Source organism: Pituophis catenifer, unplaced genomic scaffold (genome assembly GCF_029215685.1).
Source record: "Pituophis catenifer annectens isolate HBS135680 unplaced genomic scaffold, rPitCat1.0.hap2 SCAF_14, whole genome shotgun sequence".
Classification (NCBI taxonomy): Eukaryota; Metazoa; Chordata; class Lepidosauria; order Squamata; family Colubridae; genus Pituophis; species Pituophis catenifer.
Window position 1 is genome coordinate 2240144 of NW_027256894.1, and position 21842 is coordinate 2261985.

Below are 21842 nucleotides of genomic sequence, written 5' to 3' on the forward strand. Positions count from 1 at the left end.
TTTGTGGACTTCCCCAGATTTATGGGATGGAGAAGTTGGCAATAATTTCCTTTTCCAGACTGGAAAGAACACAGCTGCTATTTCTTACCTCATTCTCTGTTCTGGGTGGCACATTTTCCAAGAGATCTATCCCATTGACAACAACACTTTTCTTCTCTTTTATTGGTGGTTTAAAAACTACTTTGGATTCTTTCTTATAGCCTTCCTTTAAAGACATCAATATGGGATCTGAAAAGCAATATAAAACCCACATCTCAGGATGGGCACCAATAGAAAAATTAAAAAGATAGCTACCAAAGCCACCAATCTTATGACTATCATTTTTGCCAGCAGCAGCACCCCATAAAATTGGTTGGGGGAGGGGGGACTTCTTTTTTCAAAATGGATTATTTTATGAATGCATGTCATGACTCCTGGAATATCAACCTGTAGATCCAATTCTCTGTGGCAACTACTCCACCATTCCCCATAATTTTGAAGCTGACGTGGATGTTATATTATCTAGTCAAATACGTTCTACTTAGCTCCTCCTGTTATCAGGATCATTGTTGCTTGGCGATGCAGGCATTCTCAGTTACCCAGAACGATGAGTAGTTTGATATCTAACCCCCCTGCCTCCCAAATTGAGATTTCTAGGCATTGTTCTCAGGAGAGCCAGACTAGCAGATTGTCCCTGTGCTGGGGAAGATACTGAGTTGATTGGCATAAAATATTGTCTATGGAAAATAATTAAAAAGGGATTTATTTGGTCCTCCCACCTGCAGTTCCCTTTATAAATGGGTGATTTTGGGATTGGGATCACAGGATTGTTGTGGGGCAAACAGAAGGAGTTTAGGTATGTTCAACAATCAGTTATTTATAAAAAACAATGATATGGTCAAATATCTTTAAAATTCTATTTCTTTTTAATGACTATTAAGTGTTGAAGAAAAGCAAGATTTGAAATTGCCCCTCCCCCCTCAAAAGGGACAACACAGACTAAAGTAATCATCCAGCTGGATCAGAGGAAGGTGTGAATCCTGGAAGAGATGAAAAAAAACATAGAATCAGAGGGCTGGAAGAGAGGGCTGGAAGACCTTGGAGGTCTTCTAGATCAACTCCCTGTCCAAGGAAACCTTGTAATATCCCTGACAAATGGATGTCCAATCTTTTCTTGAAAACCTCTAGTGATGAATCACCCACAAGTTCTGGAGCCAAGGTGTTCCACTAATTAACTGTTATCATGGTCAGGAAATTTCTCTGTTTCAGGTTGGATCTCTCTTTAATGAGCTTCTACCTATTGCTTCTTGTCCTGCCTTCTGGTGCTTTGGAGAATAGGCTGACCCCCCTTCTCTGTGACAGCCCCTCAAGTACTGGAAGACTGCTATCATGTTACCCCTAGTCCTTCTCTTTGTTAGAATCAGAACAGAATAGAGCTTGGAGGTCACCTCAAGCAGAAGACTATACCATTTCAGATGAGTGACTGTCCAGTCTCTTCTTAAAAACCTCCAGTGATAAAACTTCTGAAGGCAGGCTGTTCCACTGGTTAATTGTCCTCACTGTTGGGAAGTTTCTCCTTAATTCCAAGTTGTTTCTCCTTGATTAGTTTCCATCTGTTGCTTCTGGTCCTTGTTTTGGAGGTGTTTTGGAGAATATGTTGACCCCCTTTGTGGCAGCCTCTCAAATACCGGAATACTGCTATCATGTCACCCTTAGTCCTTCTTTGCTCTAGACTGCCATACCCAATTCCTGCAGCCATTCTTCATGTTTTAGTCTCCAGGCCTTTAATCGTCTTAGTTGCTCTTCTTTGCACTTTTTCCAAAGTCTCAACATCTGTTTTGTAATGTGGTGACCAAAACTGGATGCAGTATTACAGGTGTGCCCTTACTAAGGCTTTATAAAGCGGTACTAATACTGTACGTGATTTTGATTCTATGCCTCTGTTTATACAACCCAGGATTAGCTTTTTTGGCTTCTGCTGCACATGGCTGGCTCATGTTTAAGCGATCGTCCACTAGGACTCCAAGGTCCCTTTCACAGTTACTGGTTTTGAGACAGGTCTCGCCTAATCCGTACTTGTACCTTTGGTTTTTCCTGCCTAGGTGTAAAAACTTGCTTTTTTCCACATTAAATTTCATGTTGTTGGATAGAGCCCATTTTTCAAGTCCATCAAGATCTTTTTGGATTCTGAGCTTGTCTCCTGGGCTGTTGGCTATTCCTGCCATTTGATGAGTTCCTCTTCTATTCCCTCATCTAAGTTATTTATGAAGATATTGAAGGGTACTGGGCTTAAGATGCAAACTTGTGGTACTCCATTGCTTATTCCCTCCATGTAGATGTAGTACCGTTAAGGACTATACTTCGAGTATGTTTTGTCAGTCAGTTACAAATCTATCTGGTGGTGATGCTGTCTATCCCACATTTTTCTAGCTTACCAAAACATTTCGCTGGTCTATTAATTTAGTCACTTTGTCAAAGAATGAAATAAGATTGGTTTGGCGTGATCTAATTTTAACAAACCTGTGCTGGCTTTTATAATTTTATTTGTTTTTAGATGTTCACAGACCTGTTTTTTGATTATCTTTTCCAGTATCTTCCCAGATATTGATTTTAGGCTGATTGGTTTGTAGTTTCCTGGGTCTGTTTTTCCTTCCTTTTTTGAAGATGGGAACCACATCAACTCTTTTCCAATACTCAGGTAATTCCCTGGTGTTCCAGGATTTTTGAAATATATGGTACAACGTTTCAGAGCTAACATCTGTCAGCTCCTTCAGAATTCTGGGAAGTAATCTGTCAGGTCCTGGTAATTTATATTCGTCAAGATCAGACAGGTGTTTTCTAACCATTTTCTTGCTTATTTTAATTTTTATTTCTAGTCTGTCTTTTATAGTTAATTTTTTGGTAGGTTGGGCTATAGTTTTATGCAAATAATGAGTTAAGCAGCTCTTCTTTCTCTCTTCTGCCTGTTACTTCCTTGCCATCTCCTCCCTTTAATGGATCAATTGTTTCCTTGACTTTTTTCTTATTATTTATATGTTGAAATAAACTTTTTAAAAATTATCTTTGACTTTTGTTGCAAGTCTTTGTTCATTCCGAGCCTTTGCTTTCCTGACTTCATCTTTGCAGATTCAGGCTATCTGCTGATACTCTGCCTTAGTTATGTGTACTTCTTTTCATTTTTTGTACAGTACTTGTCGTTTCTGTCTTTCAGTTTATCAGAGAGATCTTTGTGCAACTATGCCAATTTCTTCTTGGATTTCTTGTTTTTCTTTTTCACTGGTATTGTGTTGGACTGGGGTTTTATGATCATATTTTTCAGAGTTGCTCATGCTTTTTGAGTTGTTTTCACTTTTAGGATTTTCATCCATGGAATTTTTCTTAGGCTCTCTCTGAGTTTTTTTTTTAAATCAACTCTTTTAAAGTTTAAGACACTGGCTGAATTATGTTCTGTTGCTTGTGTTTGCATCATATTCAATTCCAATATGACATGGTCATTCTCATCCAAAGTTCTGGCGATTTCAACTCCCTCTATTCTATTCTTCTCTATTAGTAAGAATTGAGTCTAGTATAGCTTTTCCTCTAGTTCCATCCTCTACCTTTTAGATGACAAAGTTGTCACCTCGGTTGGTTAAGAATCTGTTCGATCTCCCACTTGCTGCAGAATTTGTCTCCCACTTGATATGAGGGTAGTTAAAGTCTCCCATCACTACTGTGGTATGTTTCCTTTGTTATTTGTTAATTGTTTTGCAAAAAGTTCGTCTCTTTCTTCTGCTTGGTTGGATACTCCTATAGCAATGCCGTTCTTTTTTCCTTTTATATTGACCCATATGGATTCTTGGAGGTTTTCATCCTTGGTTTTAATGTATTTCTGTAGAGATGTAGTCATTTCTTACTTATAATGCAACTCCACTTCCTCTTTGGTTAGGTCTGTTTCTTCTGAATAGTTTGTATCCTTCCATCAGTACGTTCCAGCCATGAGTTTCATCCAATCATGTTTCAGTAATAGCAACTATATCGTATCTACTTTCATGTACTAGCACTTCAAGTTCACCCTGTTTGTTCCCTAGACTTTGAACATCTGTGTATAGGCATTTAAGTCCTTTGGGAGTCTTGGGTATACTTCTAATATTTTTGGATATGTTTGTTACATCTCCTATTTTGTAAATGGATTTCCCATCCTTTCCATCATTCTCTACTTCATTGTGTTTTTCCTTTTCTTCTTCTTTCTCTTTACTCTCTACCTCCTTATATGGTTCTTGCTTGGAATTAGGCTCAAAAGGTTTTGAAGAGTGCCCCCTCCCCCAATTTTAGTTTAAAGCCCTTCTGATAAGATGAGCCAGTTGTTTTCCAAATATATTCTTTCCAGTTCTTGTAAGGTTAGACCTATATAATTCCCCTAACTGTTCATCATAGCCTCCAGACCTCTTATCATCTTTCTTGCTCTTCTCTGCACTCTATCTAGGGCCTCAGCATCCTTTTTGAACTGTGGTAACCAGAACTGGATGCAGTATTCGAAGTGTGGCCTCACTAGTACGGTATAGACCGGTACTCTCGCTTCTTCTAATCTTGACGCTATCCCACTATTGATGTAGCCTAGGACTGCATTGGCTTTTTTGGCAGCTGCAACACAGTGCTGGCTCATATGTAAGTGGTGGCTTCAGCCATTATTATGTCCTTTGTATTTATGCTCTAGCATTTTCTGAATGACATAATCTGAAATATCATACTATTTACTCATTATTTACTTGGCCAATTTTCTGATGTATTCATGAGACCTCTAGATGCATGACCTGCCTATGTTAGAATAGCTACCTGAACCTGGAGAAATGTGAATTTGACAAGGCACTAGTAGATTTTTCTAGCGTACCAGTTTTCCACATCTGGCATTCAAATGGACCCATCCAAGATGGAAGCAGTATTCTACTGCAGTATTTCTCAACCTTAGCAGCTTGAAGATGTATAGACTTCAACTTCTAGAATTCCCAAGTCACCTCTGGGAGTTGATGTCCACACATCTTCAGGCTGCCAAGATGAGAAACACTGCTCTAAGGCTTCAGGAAATAGCTAGGGATGTCAGTTTCTGGACTTCACCAATAAATTACCTGTGGTACATCCCCAGATTTTACTAGCCAGTTGCATCTTTCTCGGTAGTCTTACATGGTGTTGTGGCATGCATTCCAGCCCTTTGTACAGGCTCTGCCCCTGGAAGGAGATGGGACAGCGCAACATCACTGCCACATTTCTGCTCCCTTTGCTTGGATCCCTTTGTCCCTCTCTGTGACAGAGGCCAATTTGCTGTAGCCACAGGGTCAGATCCAAGGGAATAAAGCTTGAACAGGCTTTTACATCCAAGCCTCTCCAGTACCTCCACTTTAAGCAACAGTTTGTGGTGCACACAGCAGAATCACTGAGCTATAATCCTGTTTTTTTCTTGCTCAGGGAAGTCCAACACCTCAAAATGAAATTATATGACCAGGAGGGGCCTTATCAACCGTCCCAGGATTTTATTTTTAAAAGCAACCCATTAAAATTTAGTCAAATAATACAATGTTAGAAAGAAATGGTTAGCATCTGGGGGGTGGTGTAAAAGGATGGTAAAGTATTATATAATTTGATATCAATCTGGATTTTATTTTTGGAGAAGCCATGGGGGGTGGGGAGGGTGAGGGGGGGGTTAGGGAGGAGGAGGGGAAAAAAGGGGGAAAAATCTGTATTTGAAAAACTTTTTCAATTAAAAAAAAAATTAGTCAAATAATAGCCGAGCATGGTGAAAAGTGGTGTGCTTTTCAGGATATTGGGTTCTTCTGTGGAGAGGACACCATTCTAGAACGGGGGCTCCATTGCAGAAAAGATCTGCCTCTATGCCATTGACCTATTTTCAGACATAATTGAAGGAAGGGAGGGGGAAGCATTACAATATCTATAGAATCAACATCATAGGGCTGGAAGGGGCCTTGGAAGTCTTTTGCAACCCACTGCCCAAGGCAGGAGACCTTACACCATCTCAGCAAGTGGCTGTCCAATCTTTTCTTGGAAACCTCCAACCTCTTCCACTGACTCAATTAATTGTTCTTCACTTTCAGGAAATTTATCCTATTCTTTAACTCTTATCTTGAACAGCTAGTGACATAGGTTATTAGAAGTCTTATATAGGGATATCAGCATATTTTTAAATTCTTTCCTTGATGTCAAACTATTGACAAATCTGGAACTATTTTTTTTTTTTAGTGCAGTTGACCCTCGAATCTTTCCAGAGACTTGGCCATCTGTGCAAGATGGGTCAGCTCCGGTTATGCGTGATGAGGCAAAGCCCAGAAGATCATGTGGAGGTGCCAACATGCTCACCCCTATTCATTCCACTCAGCCATTCGTCTGGGGTGAGGGCAGGTTCTGGACCCGGAGTCATTGGGTAGATATCTTCCTGGTATGTTTCAGACTAAATCAGAAAGAAGAGAAACAGCTTGTCTGAAACCTGAGTTGGTCCCCATTTACCAGGTTAAACCCCAAAAGAGATTTGCAGTGAGGATGAATAAACCCAAAAGGAATGGCCATCTCTCTTACAGTGGCAATCCCATTCCAAGAGGAACAAGCTACAGCCATTTCATTGTAGCGGGTATGTTTGGTTTGTTTTTTTTCCCCAGACAGACATTTGGGAAGAAGTGTACATTTAAATATTCTCAAGGATAGCAATTTGACTATCATTAGAAAGATTCAATCCAGTGCCTGGATATACATTTTCAGTATTGGACTAAGCTGCTTTTCTCCTGGGCAAGTCTAACTCCCCAGGTCCCTTCTGATACATAAACATCTGGGACTTTTGAGTGTTTCCTTAATTGAAGTGTACATGCTAGAGCAGGGGTGTCAAACTCAAGGCCCGTGGGCCAGATCCGGCCTGTGGGGTGCTTAGATCTGGCCCGCAGAGCTGCCCTGGAAACAGCAGACCAGCCCGCGGTGCCTCTGCCAACGAAAATGGAGTGTGGCCCTCCCAGGCTCCATTTTCAGCCACGATGGCCTCCTGCAGCCCTCTGCCAGCAAAAATGGCGCTCGGGGAGGCCGCGTGCGGCTTGCCTGGGCTCCATCTTTAGCCGTGACGGCCTCCTGCAGCCCTCTGCCAGTGAAAACGGAGCCCAGGGAACTAGTTTTCGCTGGCAGAGGGCTGCAGGAGGCCATCATGGCTGAAAACGGAGCCTCAACGAGTGATATTGAGCTGGCCATGCTTCCCCCCCACGGTCAAACACAACCCTGATGCAGCCCTCAATTAAATTGAGTTTGACACTCCTGTGCTAGAGAAGGGACGCACCTTTCTCTAGCACAATCTAGGTAATCAAGCAATCTTCCAGGACGTTGGCTTTCAAGCAGACCCCAGGTGCCTTAAAGGAGGCCTCGTACTGTTCTATTATGAGCAAGACTCTCTTATTCTATTCTATTTATGAGCAGTATTCTATTACTATTAGCAGTATTATTAATCCCACACCCCAATTAAATATCCCAATCGCTCTGATCGGTTTTACACATAACTTTTACTTTCAGATTCAAATGATTCCGTTTACTTAAGTGTGGCCCAATTTTGTCATGTTTTATGCAAGATGAGCAACAGTTTTCTTGCTTCATCTGTTTTCTTAATTGCTTAATCAGGCTCAGCTTTGGGTACATAAAGAGTTTTACGGATAGTCATTGACAATAAAAATAGTGATGAGCAAGAGGAAGAGGAAGAGAAGGACGACTGGCATTAGCGTCTCTCCTTTCCCTCCTTCTAAAAGTGTCTGCTATGAGCAGGGGGGAAAGTGACAACTCCCTTTATTTAATCTAAAGTAGAAATCAAGATGATATTTGGGTTTGTGGAGCAGGAAGAAAAATGATCCAAAGATGGAACTGACCTGCATATTTTCAATAAAAGGTAATTGGGCAACATGTCCTCTGTTTCTGTATAAAGCACAAAAGCTGGCCGAGCTACGGTGGCACAATATCTTCAGTTTTAAGGGCCATTTTTCACTGTAAATTTAGGCTTATATTTCAGCATTGCCCCATTGAATTCTATGAAATTTGCTCTCAAATTTGACTCAGCTAGATCGATCACAGTGAACATGGTATGCATTTTCATATGGATATATGGTTTTTATATATCAGAGTAATACAGGTAGTCCTCAACTTATAACCACAATGTCTGTTGCTAAATGAGACAGTTGTTAAGTAAACTTTGACTCATTTTATGACCTTTCTTGCCACAGTTGTTAAGTCAATCACTGCAGTGGTTAAGTTAGTAACACGGTTGTTAAGTGAAGCTGGCTTCCCCATGGACTTTGTTTGACAGAAGGTCACAAAAGGGGATCACGTGGTCTCGGGACACTGGGACGTCATAAATATGAGTCAGTTGCCAAGCATCTGAATTTTGATCCCATGACCATGGGGATGCTGCTGCAACGGTCATAAGGGTGAAAAACAGTCATTAGTCATTTTTTTCACTGCTGTTGTAACTTCAAACGGTCACTAAATGATTGGTTATAAGTAGAGGACTACCTGCAATTCAATTTATCCCTTAAGGTACCCATGGGTAGATAACAGTCACCTTATCCGTGAGATGGGTGGCTTATAAATTTAATAAATAAATAATAAACAGACCACACCCAGAAAACAAGAATAATTTAAAATAGCATAAAAATAGATTAAAATGATGCAGTTGCCATCTTTCCTTATTTGTGACCACCCACAGACACGCACACGCCCCTCTGCGGGCACCCCTGGGCTCACAGCTGGAAGCAGAAAAGACTCGGTCTAATTGTACTCACTCTCCTTGGTACAATCATAGAGATCGGCTCAATTAATCCCTTCAGTGTGACGAGCTTGTAAAACCGAAACACCTCACATGCAGAGACATCCAGACCATGCTTCGGCATTACTCCTGCATGTATAAAATTTAAGAAAACATGACTTATGGAAAATTCCTGTCTAAGTTGTGAGAACAACTTTTTTTTTATTAAAAAAAATTAAATTAAATATTTTTTTTTGACATAAGACATAAAACAACATCTTTTTAGAGCAAGGGTTTGATCCGGTATAAAATAAGTATAAATTCCAAATTTCATCAATTAATATCTTAAAGGAAAAAAAAAAAGAAAAGAAAGAAAACAGAACAAGAGCCCTGGTGGCACAGTAGACTAAAGCACTGTTATTAACATCTGCTGCCTGCAATTACTGCAAGTTCAAATCTTACCAGGCTCAAGGCTGACTCAGCCTTCCATTCTTTCTAAGGTAGGTAAAATGAGGACCCAGATTGTGGGGGCAATAAGCTGACTTTGTATAAAATATACAAAAGTATGAAGGCTATTGCTTAACGCATTGTAAGTCTCCGGAGAAGGGAGGCATATAAATCAAATTAATTAAAAAAACAAAAAAAACAAATCTAAATCCAATTTTTGTCATTCAATCTAAGATCTTATTCTAACATTTAGCTATTATATAATCACCCTAAATCTTAAACTTCAAATCTAAACAGCTCTTTATAATATTCATTTATCATTGTGAGAACAACTTTTGATCTGACATCACAGCAACCCCAAAAGAATTCTCTGCAGTTTTTTTTCTGACTGTCATTTGGTGTTCCCTTACTTTTGAACGGGAACTGGAACTCCAGATTCTATTCAATTGCTGACTGTCAGGCATAAACTATCAGGACTAAGCATTACGTTCCAGTTAAGCTGATTTATTGCTCAGGCCTGTATACAAGGATCTAGTCAACTAACAGCACTAAATTGGCGCTAGAGAAGAATTAGTGGGATTTAAAAGGGGCTGGACTTGGATTGTTTGCGGCAACGTAATGACTCTAGGCTTATTTCTCTCTTGATTTCACCCCCAGGCTCTGCCTCTCCTTCTCCTGCCTTGGCTGAATTATTGTTCTTCTATTCCTACACCTTCTACTCAAGGGGGAAAAGGAACCAGCCCCACAACAGTGAAAGGAAATCTTGAGAATTGCAAAACCTGTTGGGGAGGGAAGGAAGTGGCTATAAAGCCAGGAAAGATGAAGATTGGAAAACTAAACTGGGAAAAAATGGCGAGAGAGAAGAAAAACACTGACTAAAAGAACAGGAGCTTGGAATGACTTTGGTGAAATATATTGTGACAGAAGAAGGAGACTGTGGAGTCCCTGATGCTCTCTGAGCTTGGTTCTTTGCTTGCAGCTGATTCATTACCCAATCAGGTAACTTCATCCGTGCAAGCGAGCACCAGGAACTCCTCAGTTCAACCCTGAGCTGTAGATATTCTTTTCTTCAGGGGAATGGGAACTTCGTGGAGCTGTAGCAGAAGGGCCATGGATGATTTTTCTCTGTATCTCAATCTTTTCTTTTAGACGTCCCAACCGGCAATAAGCACCCCTTACCAAGGCCTTTCTGTGGGGCTGGAGAACGGAACTCCATTAGGTAGGTCAGGTATGGCTTCTCAGTGCTGATTTCATAGTATCGGATATTCCCATCTCCCTGAGGGAGGAGAGGCAAGAAGAGGAGAAGTAAATCAGAGGCACATTATGAATTTATTTATGAGGAAAAAATAGATCTGTTGGATTGTGAGAAGACAACATCTGTAATCAGACAAGACCATTATTGGGACAGAAAAGATGTCACAAGCTTTTGTGTGCTCTCACACTCTGCTGTTTGAAATGAAGAACTGTGGAGAATCCAAAAGCTGGAACACATTTTTTTGTTTGAACTCAGTCAGACATTCATTGGCAGCTGCCTTTAGAATGTCATTTTTCCTCACAGCAGTTTTGTGAGGTATTTCATTTTTGGACAGAAAAACTAAGACTGAGTGATAAGAAGTTACTGTCCCTCAAAGGTTTTAAGTAAAGAAGTGTTCTTTATCTCTAACCAGGCTAGATTCAATCCAATGTTATGCCTGTCAGAAAACATGGGATGGCCTATGTATACTTCTGATCTCTGCTTTTAAAGCCCAACTTTGCTTTGAGGAAGACTCAGATCCAGATGGGTTACATCGTTCCACTTAGTGGGGAAGGTCCTCAGTGCCTCCTTCTCTGCCTTTCCAGACCAAAGACACATTCCTCCCACTTATGTTGCCTTGCAGTGAGATGGATGGCAAACAAATTTAATTTGCTATTAAATTAAATTACGGAAATTGTGGATATTTCTCTGAAACAGTTCCCTGAGCATCAACAGAGTGAAGTAAATGACAGGTCAGCCCACCATAGCAAGAGCTCCCTCCAACACACCTAACTCTACCCACAATTAGCTGAACTTGCCAAGACTGAGCACCAATGAATTGGTCTCTCTTGGCTTTTACACACCTTACATGATCTTATTAGTTTCATCTAACTTACTTCTCTTGGATCTGCTCAAAGCAGTTTGCCTCTTCCCTCAAGACTTTAAGGCAGAGAAAACAAGTTGCATGAATTTCAACAAAACTAATTCTAAGAACGCATGTAAATAATATCAAAGTATAAATCACATTTAAATATTGACCCATTAGATCAGGGATGGACAACCTGGTACCCCCAAGTGCCCAAGATAGGCCTCTGTCTAAATAGATTAAAACTTCACATGAGATCTTTGCACTTGGTCCTTGTCTCCAGTTCTAGATGAATAAATACAGTTTTGAGTGGTTATGTGTATGTGCAGGCTTCCCTCCTAGCACATCTGGACAGTGTAGAACATTTGCAGAGTACCATATTCATGCTCAGAAGCTAGGCTCATGTACCTTGCCAGCCAGGTACAACATGTGGGTGTCAGCATCATAGAATGGGAAGAGAAGGCCCGATAATCCATCAATCTCTTCCTCTATCAGTGGCATGGATAGATCCTCCTGGGGGAATGCAAAATAAACAAATATTTTGTCAGCCTGTCTGCAAATGGTGCAACTTTCAAGACAAATGCTAAATCCAAAGATCATATTACGTCCCTGAAAAGCTTCAGCTGGTGCAAAATGTTCCGGCATGGGCAGTTAGTGTGTCTCTAGAATGGCGCATTGCACCTGTTCTCCATGAGCTACACTGGCTGCCAGTTTGTTTCCAGGTTAAAATCAAGGTGGTGCTTATGAAATCCTTCATGGTATGGTACAGGTCGTTTGAGGGAACCCCTCCATCTGATTACACCTCTGTCCCATCAGGTCCAGCAGAAGAGGTATGCTGTGGATCCTATCCGCTGAAGTTACACCTGGCAGGACCCTTTTCTGCCATGGGACCTGCTCTGTGGAACATCAGCCTCCCTGAGGTGAAACTGGCTCCATCCCTGATATCCTTCAGGAATCCATTAAAACATGGTTGTGCCAACAGGCCTGGGGTCTCAGGGTGGTGGGGAACTAATGAGGTGACTGTATTGCCCATAACAATGATTCCCTCCACTACACCACTAATGGATAACTTTGATTGTGTTTTAATTGATTTTTTTATTTTTTTTTTTTAATTTGATTTATATGCCGCCCTTCTCCGGAGACTCAGGGCGGCTTACAGTGCATTAAGCAAAATTGATAGTTTTTTATTTATTTTTTATTGTACACCAAATTTTGACATGGGCAGCTATATAAATATGATAAATAAAATAAATAATAGAATTACACAGCACCTTCAGCATGTTAGCTGATCTCATACACTGCAATAAGCTATGCCTTGCTTAATTATGGGATTGTTGACTAACTCATAAAATGAACTTCATACACTCATAGAGCCACAACATCATGATTTACAAAGTGCTAAGCTCCCACAAAATATTAAGCTATTATTAGTACTTCTGTGTCAGAAACATAGAAGTTCTTCCGTAGCAAAAGGATTTACCAATGACATCACTGTTACCCAGGGGACACCAGACTCTTTCGTGTCCCTGTGAAATTGACCCCGTGAAGTTATCTACTGCTGGATGGGCAGGAGCTGGAGCGTGTGATGGGAATTCAACCCGCTCCACGACAACAATAGGTCTCGAACACAAGGCTACTGTTCATCAGTCTAGTTTTCTAAGCCCATGAGCCACTGCACTCCTTAATATATTGAGCTACAACCCAAATGGGGAAAAGCTAAAATCATTTGCAGGAAATGCTTCTGGCTGCTGTTACCCTGAGCTCGCCCTTCTTTCACAATTCTGTTGGTGAACTAAGAAAGTGGCCACCAGAAGTCTTTCTCTTCAATGATGTTGTCAAAGGAGATTTTGTTTTGTTTTGTTGGACCTTAGCACCTTGCACATGCACGCAATTATTCTCCTAACCTGATCCCAGAGAGCAATCTGCCTGGTGTTCCAGCGCGACACTCCAGTTGTTAGAAGCCTCTTGACGTTCCCTAAGAAGACCACACGGTTCACACGGTGATTCTTGCAGTTTGCCTCCTAGGAAAACAAACACATCATTGACTCAGAAAGTTGGTTGCTCCTTTGTTGGAATGGGGGGGGGGGAAATCACCTTCCAAAAACGCCATTCTAAATTCCCAGACCTTAAAACAATTTCCTCCAATACTATACATAATAAAAAATTAAAGCAACATTTTAATAGTTTTATGATGAAGTGAAATCTTGGTTTTCTCTATTGAAAATTGATTTCAGTTATTAGCAATTTCAGCTGGTGCAGAGTGTGGCCGCATGGGTAGTTTTGGGCCCCACAAGAATGGCTCCTGGGACACCACTGCTCTGCGGGCTGCTCTGGTTACCAGTCTGCTTCCGGATGCAATTCAAGGTGTTGGTGATCCCCTTTAAAGCCCTTCATGGCAGGGGTCCAGATTACTTGAGGGACCCTCTCACCCGACTGGGATTGGCCTGTCCACTCGTGTCAGGAGAGGAGGCATGCTGTGGGTCCCTTCAGCCCCATTATTCCGGCTGGTGGGGTCCAGGAGGAGGGCCTCCTCTGCTGATGCTCCTGCCCTCTGGAACATCTGGTCCCCTTGATGTGAGGTTGGCCCCAACTCTTCTCTCTTTCTCTAAGGGCCTAAAGACATGGCTGTGCCAGTCAGCTGGGGGCCCCAGTGGGGGAGCAGCACAGTGGAACTGGTTGATCGAGTAATAACAGATCCCACCTCCCCCCCACTCCGCCCTCCCACTCCCCATTTGTCTTCGGTTTTAATGTTTGTTTTTAACTTTTTATGTTTTAACTGTATATGTAACTGTAAGCCACCCAGAGTTACCCTACAGTAAGATGGGTGGCCAATAAATTTTATAAATAAATGCAGGGAGGTGAGAGGTATACAGGGTAGCCTGAGGTCAGGGCTATCACTTTCTTATCAAATTATCAACTATGTTCATTCTTTTATTTGAACATTCACTCTACAGATTCTTGAGTGACAGACCCACTGACCTATGGCCACGGTTGAATCTGGGACTGCAAGGAGCACCCCCTCCACAAAAAAAAAGTTGCAGCTGGGATCATTTTGACTTTCTATGGACACAGATCGTCTATGCAGAGTCTGCTTCCAAAACTTAGGAAAGGCCTATTGTTACGTCCAATGCCAAAATTAAAATTTAAAGCTGTTTAATTTAACACAGAGGAATCCGACTATTTTCTTTTAAGCTATAAACAGCTTGTAAGGGATGGGAGGTAAACAGTGGTGGGATTCAGCCAGTTCGCACCACTTGGGGAGAACCGGCTGTTACCATTCTGAGCAGTTTGGCAAACTGGTAGTTGGAAGAAATCATTAGGGCAGAGAACCGGTTGTTAAATTACTTGAATCCCACCACTGGAGGTAAAGGTATTTTTCCTTTAACCATTTCCTTAGCCAGAAATGCCCCTGTCTCAAACTGGAGTTTTTCTTCTGAGGAAGGAAAAGGCAGCTTAGCAATTAGGCAGGGAAGATAGATCTGAACAAGAGGATTACATGCCCTCTTCCCTAGCCACCATTGTGATCCCATTCAGGCACCATTCCGTATTGGTGGCTGTTTCAAACAACCTAGTCAGGTGACCAGAACTCCTCCGCATCTTGTCTGTCTAAGCCCTTTAAAGAAGCTCCCACCTGGAGGACTTTGCCTGAACGTGGCTCAATGACCCGTAGCTTCCTGTCTTTGCAAGTGGTGGCAAGTAAACTGCCATTTGTGTTGAAGGACATGCAAAGGATGACGTCAGAGTGGCAGTCAATCATCTTCACCGGTTCACCAATATCTAGGTTCCAGATGAGGACCTGAGAAGGAGAAGACGCAGATCAAACAGAAACTGCTCTGGCTTGCTCACAGATATCTCACAGAAAACACTTTAATGTCCTCTCCCTCCTGCTATAGCTAAAATCAAAAGAATAAATCCAGCTCCTCACCATTTGGTATCTAAACTCTTTTGGCATCCACCAACCTTTCGGGAAATCAAGAGGGAATCAAGCTTTTCTCAAGATCCCTCAGACGGCTGAGTTACTTTCTTGCTTCTGGAAAAGAGCGGTGTAATTGGGCACAGCATTGCCTGTTTTCAATTTAAGGTATTTTGAATGTTCTGATGGTTCAGAACAGAGTGATAAACAGATCAACTACAAGCATGAGGATGTTTTGTCCTTAAAACACATACACACACAACCACACCACAAAAGCAAAAGGCTTAAAAAGAGAAGAACCAAAGAATACCCACTTCTCTTGCTTAGCAAAAATGATCAGGGTGGGAAGGAAGGGTGAAGGACGCTGCTTTCCGTGTCCTGAATGTTATCAATCTGAAAACTGGTAAAGATTCACCCGCTCTCCTAATGAGAGCTTCCGCCTCATCACACCTTCCTTTGGAAGCTCTCCATTTCAGAGGACCTGTGTTAAGGTTGTTCAAACAGAGACTAAGGATTAAGCATGGCATGCCTGGCCCCTGCCCCAGCCAAGCCGACATGCCTCCCCAACATGTAAAACTTTGGCAGCAGACACTTCAAAGTAGAGTTTGCCTCTGCAGTCTCCATTCTGAAGAGTGCTACTCAACAGACGGAGGATGGCCTGGGCTCATACTACGTGGGGCCTGAATGACAGATGGGCTCCACTGGAAGCACAGCCAAGTCTTGCCTAGCCGCTTCCAGGGTAAATATATGATCCAATAAATAATCTGAAGGAGGGAGGATTCTTTATGCTGAGAGGAGAGGCTGAAAATGCTGACCCTCTGAGTGAAATTGATTTTTCTTCCTGACATGATCTGCTCCAATGAATCAGGAAGGAAACCGCCCAGGAAGAGACCAGAAGACCTCCAAGGCCCCTCCCAACTCTGTTATTCTATGTTCTTGTCAAGTCAACATGGAGTGGGGGAGAAGGGGAGGCCTTTGCTGGGCTCTGTCCACAGACTCCCTTCGGCTCTTGGGGTAGGGGCTCTTGACCCCCATTCTTCCTTGTATCATCCCAAGGGTTGAGAACGGCTACTTCTGGAGCCTCTTTGTTATGGGCCTCTCCAGCTGTTTGGGAGCCTAATTCAGCTCCTTTAAATCAAGGGTCTCAAGCTGGCTGGGGAAATCTGGGAGTTGAAGTCCTCCAGGCTTAAAGTTGCCAAAGTTGGAGAGACCTGATTTAAATCCTGATAGCATCTTTTCTCCTTAGCCAGAAGGAAACTCACAAAAGGCCCGTGGTGTTTGCTCTTAAGAACATCCCAACCACTCAGGATGGTTACCCATTTACCTTATAGTCATAGCCAGCACTGAACAGGATATTGGTGGTGATTGGGTGCCACTCGATGATGCCAACACGCCGGCTGTGGCCATACAGCTCCAGGACAGCCTCTGTCATGTTGCGCTTCAAGCCTCCGTCCGGGATTTCCCATATCCGAACCTTGAACGGCAGAAGAGCAAAAGGCACCTGTGAGCTGAGCCTTCTGCCTCTCTACCTAACCAGACAAAACCTGCTGAGCTTGTTGGGAGAGGTAAACAGACTGAGAAGCTCATAGGGGTGTGGCTTTAAATTGTCCATTCCTGGACACTTGGAAGCATCTGCCTTTTTAATATAAGCCTATCAAGACTTTTTTTTTTTTAAATTTGATTTATATGCCGCCCTTCTCCGGAGACTCAGGGCGGCTTACAATGTCCTCAGCAATAGCCTTCATCCTTTTGTATATTTATACAAAGTCAGCTGATTGCCCCCACAATCTGGGTCCTCAATTTACCTACCTTAGAAAGGATGGAAGGCTGAGTCAACCTTGAGCCTTGGCGAGATTCGAACCTGCAGTAATTGCAGGCAGCTGGTCTTAATAACCAGCTTAATAACAGGGTGCCTTAGACCACTGTACTACCAAGGCTCTTGACTTCCTGGAAACTTAGAGATCCCCTGAAAAACCTTGGCCTCTGGAGATTTCCCTTCCTCCCCCAGGTGTCTCACTGGATTCCTTTATACCGTACTTGATCCTCTGATAATTCAACAGTATTTTGGTTAAGACTTGCAGATGCTGTCCATGGACGGACGGACAGACGGAAGGAAGGAAGGAAGGAAGGAAGGAAGGAGCCCTGCCAGCCAGAGTGGGACAAACCGCTTGCCCAGTTGTGCTCCCTGGGAAGCTCTTCTTCCTCCTCTTCCTCTTTGTGCATGTGCCAATCACTTACTTTGAGCCCCAGCTTCCCTTTGCTGCAGGGAGGCAAGTGACCCTGGGAAGGGAGGGGGGGGAGAGGATCTGCTGCAGCAGCTCTCAGAGCAGGAAAGTAGCCAACTTCACACAAGCATGAAAGCACTTCGTGGCCCGCTGGCTTCCGGTTCACCGAGTTCCATGAATCCACGTCTTATGATTTGAAAGGCACGGTGCATGATTTAAGCTGGGGTGGGACTCAACTCATTTTGGTTTATTTAATAAATTCTGGTCCAAAAGCACATTGCTTCGAGTTTTGCCAAAGGCTGGCCCCGTCCAACTCAGTAGCCCAGTTTGGAGCTTCCAGCGCAGGAGGGACTTCAAAGAAAAGCCAGGAGCACAAGGAACAATTCATCCTACCCCACGAGATGCCGGTTCAAGTCTTTCTGGCCTGCCATCGTTATTCAAAGACTGCAAAGGAGACCATCCAGGAGTTGGCACAGGGGCATCTGTGGGGGAGTTTTTAAAAAATCCAAACGGTACCCACAACCATGCAATGGTCACTATCCATTTTTACATGTGCTGTGTGCATGGCAGGATCACACAGTCATGGCTGCCACTGTGAATGTTTTGTCCCCTGTGAATATCCCTGGGAGGGCAGAAATTAAAAGGCCCATCTTTTTAAGGCAACCGCCTCCTTTACTGGGAGCGATCACACCAGGCTTTGGATGGGGAGAATGGCTGATCTGTCCGAAATTGTAACCTGTGAACTCCCTGGGCAGAGAGCATCACCTCTTGCCTGCCAGCAAATGCTTGGGAAAAAGAGGTGCCTTGGCAAGCTAACTGAAGTCACAAATGGCTGCATCTTCTTTCATTGTTCTGACTCCTTGGAAGGTCCCTGATCTTCAAGCCCCGGAGGCTCCTGATAATAGCAGTAGCAGACTTACATGCCACTTCACAGTGCTTTGCAGCCCTCTCTGAGGGGTTTACGAAGTCAGCACATTGCCCCCAACGATTTGGATCCTCGTTTTACCGACCTCGGAAGGATGGAAGGATGAGCCTGGTGGCGCAGCAGACTAAAGCACTGTTATTAACTGTTATTAACATCAAGCTGTCTGCAATTACTGTAAGTTCAATTCTCACCAGGCTCAAGGTTGACTCAGCCTTCCATCCTTTCTAAGGTAGGTGAAATGAGGACCCAGATTGTGGGGGCAATAAGCTGACTTTGTATAAATATACAAAAGGATGAAGGCTATTGCTTAACACATTGTAAGCCGCCCTGAGTCTCCGGAGAAGGGCGGCATATAAATCAAATTAAAAAAAAACAAAACCTGGAGCCCTGACAGGATCCCTCCTGGCAGTGGGCAGAGTTCACCTGCAATACCGCATTCTACCCACTGGGAGCTGCCTCTCATTTCAAGCAGGGTCTCTTCTGCTCTGCCTTCTAACTGCTTTGAAATGACTTCCATGGTTGGACTGGGGGCATCACCTTGGTGCCCAGGAAGATCAAGTGCCTGAATGATGAGAGAGGAGGAGGATGGTTCACTTTGCCGAGGAGTCCCACGAGGCAGGGAAGGCGGGGAAACAGAAGTACCAAAGCCCTGGTCTTCTCCAAGGACTTCAACTCTCACCTCTCAGTTATTTGTGCAACAGGTGTAAACAAGCTTGTACATTGTTTTTCACAAAACCAATTATTTTTTTAATGCCGTTAAATATCAAATGTGTAAATCACATTAGAAATGCCACCAATATTTAAAACCTTGGAGGAGGACCAAGGAAGCGGGGATTACTTGACAGAGAAAAGTGGGGGGCAGGGAGAGTCACTTCCACTAAGCCAGCTCTGGTGCCACTCACTTTTTCTCCATCCCAAGCCAGGGATGGTTTGAGCAGGAATTGGTGCTGAAGCCTTGGAGTACCCAGCCAATCGGAGCAGCCACAGCCCCCGTAGAACTGGAGCAAGTTAAGGTGCAAGATATGGAAGACCAGGCCTGCAGCACCTGGGTGTCTCTCTCAGCCTTGCCTACTTTGCAGTTCTTTGTGGGGGGATAAAACGGGGAGAGGAAGTGTAGCCCCCTTCAGGCCCTGGTGGGCCAGAAACCTAAGTGACTCTGGTCTTATGCAGCTGCTGGCTGTGGTTTGGCTTTTGGGCCCCACTAGAAGTGAGGGTTTGGGTGAGGGTTAGAATCTCAGGCCTGATCTTCCTCTGAACACGGGAGGCCTCGGGTTCTCTTCCAGAGCGAAGTCTGAGAAGCATCACAGAAGCTTGCAAAGGCGAAGGGTGTCAAAAAGTCCAGGTGGCAACTCCAATGACAAAGTTGAGGCTTTATGCTTCTTTTCTAGCTCTCTTCCAGCGCAATGGACCTGAGCTGCTGCTGAGTAAATTCTTTTTTTAAATTTACACAACTGCTATTTTTAAAGTTGCAATTGTCCTTTTCTTGTCATAGTGATGTAAGAATGTTATAAACCACGATGGAATACAATGACTATTTTGCGACTATTACACGTTGTTTTTTTTTAATTGGAATTATTTCAGATCAGTTGCTTTCAGATCTTTTATGGCCTAAGAAAAGTAGCGCCAGGAAAACCCTGGAAGTCAGTAACTGATGACTGCCTCTTGAATGTCCTGTCAATCAGGGGTCTCCAACCTTGGCAACTTTAAGACTTGTGGACTTCAACTCCCAGAATTCCTTTGCTGCCTGAGGAACTCTGGGAGTTGAAGTCCACAAGTCTTAAAGTTGCCAAGGTTGGAGACCCCTGCTGTAAATCACAAAGGAAGATATTCACCAAATATGAAAAGATCCCAGTTTATCACCTTCCAGCAGTTAGCTCCCCAAAATATTGTTTATGCCATCATCCTTACTTACTGAAGTGTCTTCTGAGCAAGAAGCAATGATGTTTTCAATGAAGGGGTTCCACTTAATATCAAGTACGTTGCCTTGGTGGCCACAGACTTTGGGGTAGTTTGGTTCAATTCGGCCAGTCTGTAATAAGAACAATCAAACACCAAAGATCATCAAAGAAAATCATCAAACCCTAATCCTAACTTTCAATAAGATAACTGACTCTTATCAATAGAAAATCAACATGAAGGAGACTGGATGGATTTATTACAGTTAACAGGTAACTACTTCTGCTTTCCACTCTGACTCAAAGATAGACATATTCTGGAGACTGAATTCGTTACATTCAATTAAACAACAATGAGCAAGAGAGGATATTAAGAAGCAAACATGGATTTTTGACCCGACAATCTATTTATAACTTTTGGAATGATCTGGGATAGTTAAAGTGGCATGGTAAATTTTCTACGAGTGAATTACAATAACAGCTTGTTAACAGAGAAATTTGAAACTTTAATCTTGTTCTGTTTTACTGTTATTGTTTTTCCTGCTAACCACTTTTTGTCATTAATATAGCATATAGAAGGCAGGTCAACAAATTGCTAATAGATTTAATAGCTTAAAAATTTTGGGAGCGTCTGTTCTGCAAGGGGTGGGAACCAATTGTAGTACTATATTAATCGGTATTCAGCTAGAAGGGATAATATGTGTATAGAGGTATTCCTTGAGTTATGACAGTTCAATTACTGACCGTTCAAAATTATGACACCCTCCCCCCTCCCCCCAAAAAAGTACTTACGACCCGGTCTTGAAATTATGTATATTGCAGCACCACAGCAGTTGTTTCCTTACCACGGACCGCAGAGATGCTGCAACATGCCCTCTGCCTATTCTCCACCCCCCCCGCCTGCATCCTGCCTCATTCAATCTTAGGTAGAGGCAGATATTTCTCTCTCTGGGCACAATGAGAATATATCTGTTGAACAAAACTCTGCATTGGCGACAGGAAAGGCATCCGGCCATTAAACACTCTGCTAGCTCCATTCAGTTGCCCAGACTCCATCCCCCAAGGGATTATGAGGTCCTTAAAAGATGATGATCCTGCCCTGCCGGGTCTCCCCAGGCACTGGGCCTGCTTTGCTAGCCTCCTGGATTCCACTTGCTGCTCCCCACCCCATTTCCCATTGTTTATTTACTTTTAGAAGATCTCCAGAGTTCCAAAACAGGCTGACGCACCTTTTCAGAAAATTATTCAGTTGTTTTCCTTAGATGTCACGTTCTTAAAGCTTCACCAGCATCTGAATAAAAGACTTTGGTTTTTTTGCCACATGTTCTGGAATTTTGGAGATCTTCTAAAAGTAAGTAAACGATGGGAAATGGGGTGGAGCAAGTGGAATCCAGGAGGCTAGCAAAGCAGGCCCAGTGCCTGGGAAGACTGGGGTGTGTATGTGAGTGAGGGGGAGCAACTATGGGGACCCCAAGAGATTGTAAGTGAGCGTGAGGTATCTCAGCGGGTTGGGGAGGCCTTGGGTGGCCTGTTCCAGCACTAGGCCCCGCATGGTCTTCCCCACCCTGAGATACTCATGTGCACGTAACAACCTGCACATTTGATTAGAG

General features: G+C 43.0%; 1 protein-coding gene across 2 annotated transcripts in view; it reads right to left on the minus strand.

The window, feature by feature from the left end:
- CORO2B (coronin 2B) overlaps positions 1-21842 on the minus strand; it is a 92747-nt gene that overhangs the window by 4104 nt on the left and 66801 nt on the right. Inside the window, exons 3-11 of one of the 2 annotated variants that reach the window (XM_070953386.1) lie at positions 20250-20366; positions 16512-16661; positions 14906-15070; positions 13179-13295; positions 11683-11787; positions 10355-10451; positions 8766-8878; positions 6325-6415; positions 89-228 (exon numbers count right to left, since the gene is read on the minus strand). In XM_070953386.1, the coding sequence (XP_070809487.1) occupies positions 89-228; positions 6325-6415; positions 8766-8878; positions 10355-10451; positions 11683-11787; positions 13179-13295; positions 14906-15070; positions 16512-16661; positions 20250-20366 (1095 nt within the window). Of the gene's footprint in view, positions 1-88; positions 229-6324; positions 6416-8765; positions 8879-10354; positions 10452-11682; positions 11788-13178; positions 13296-14905; positions 15071-16511; positions 16662-20249; positions 20367-21842 lie in introns of those variants that run through there. The other variant, XM_070953387.1, reaches the window with a different exon arrangement.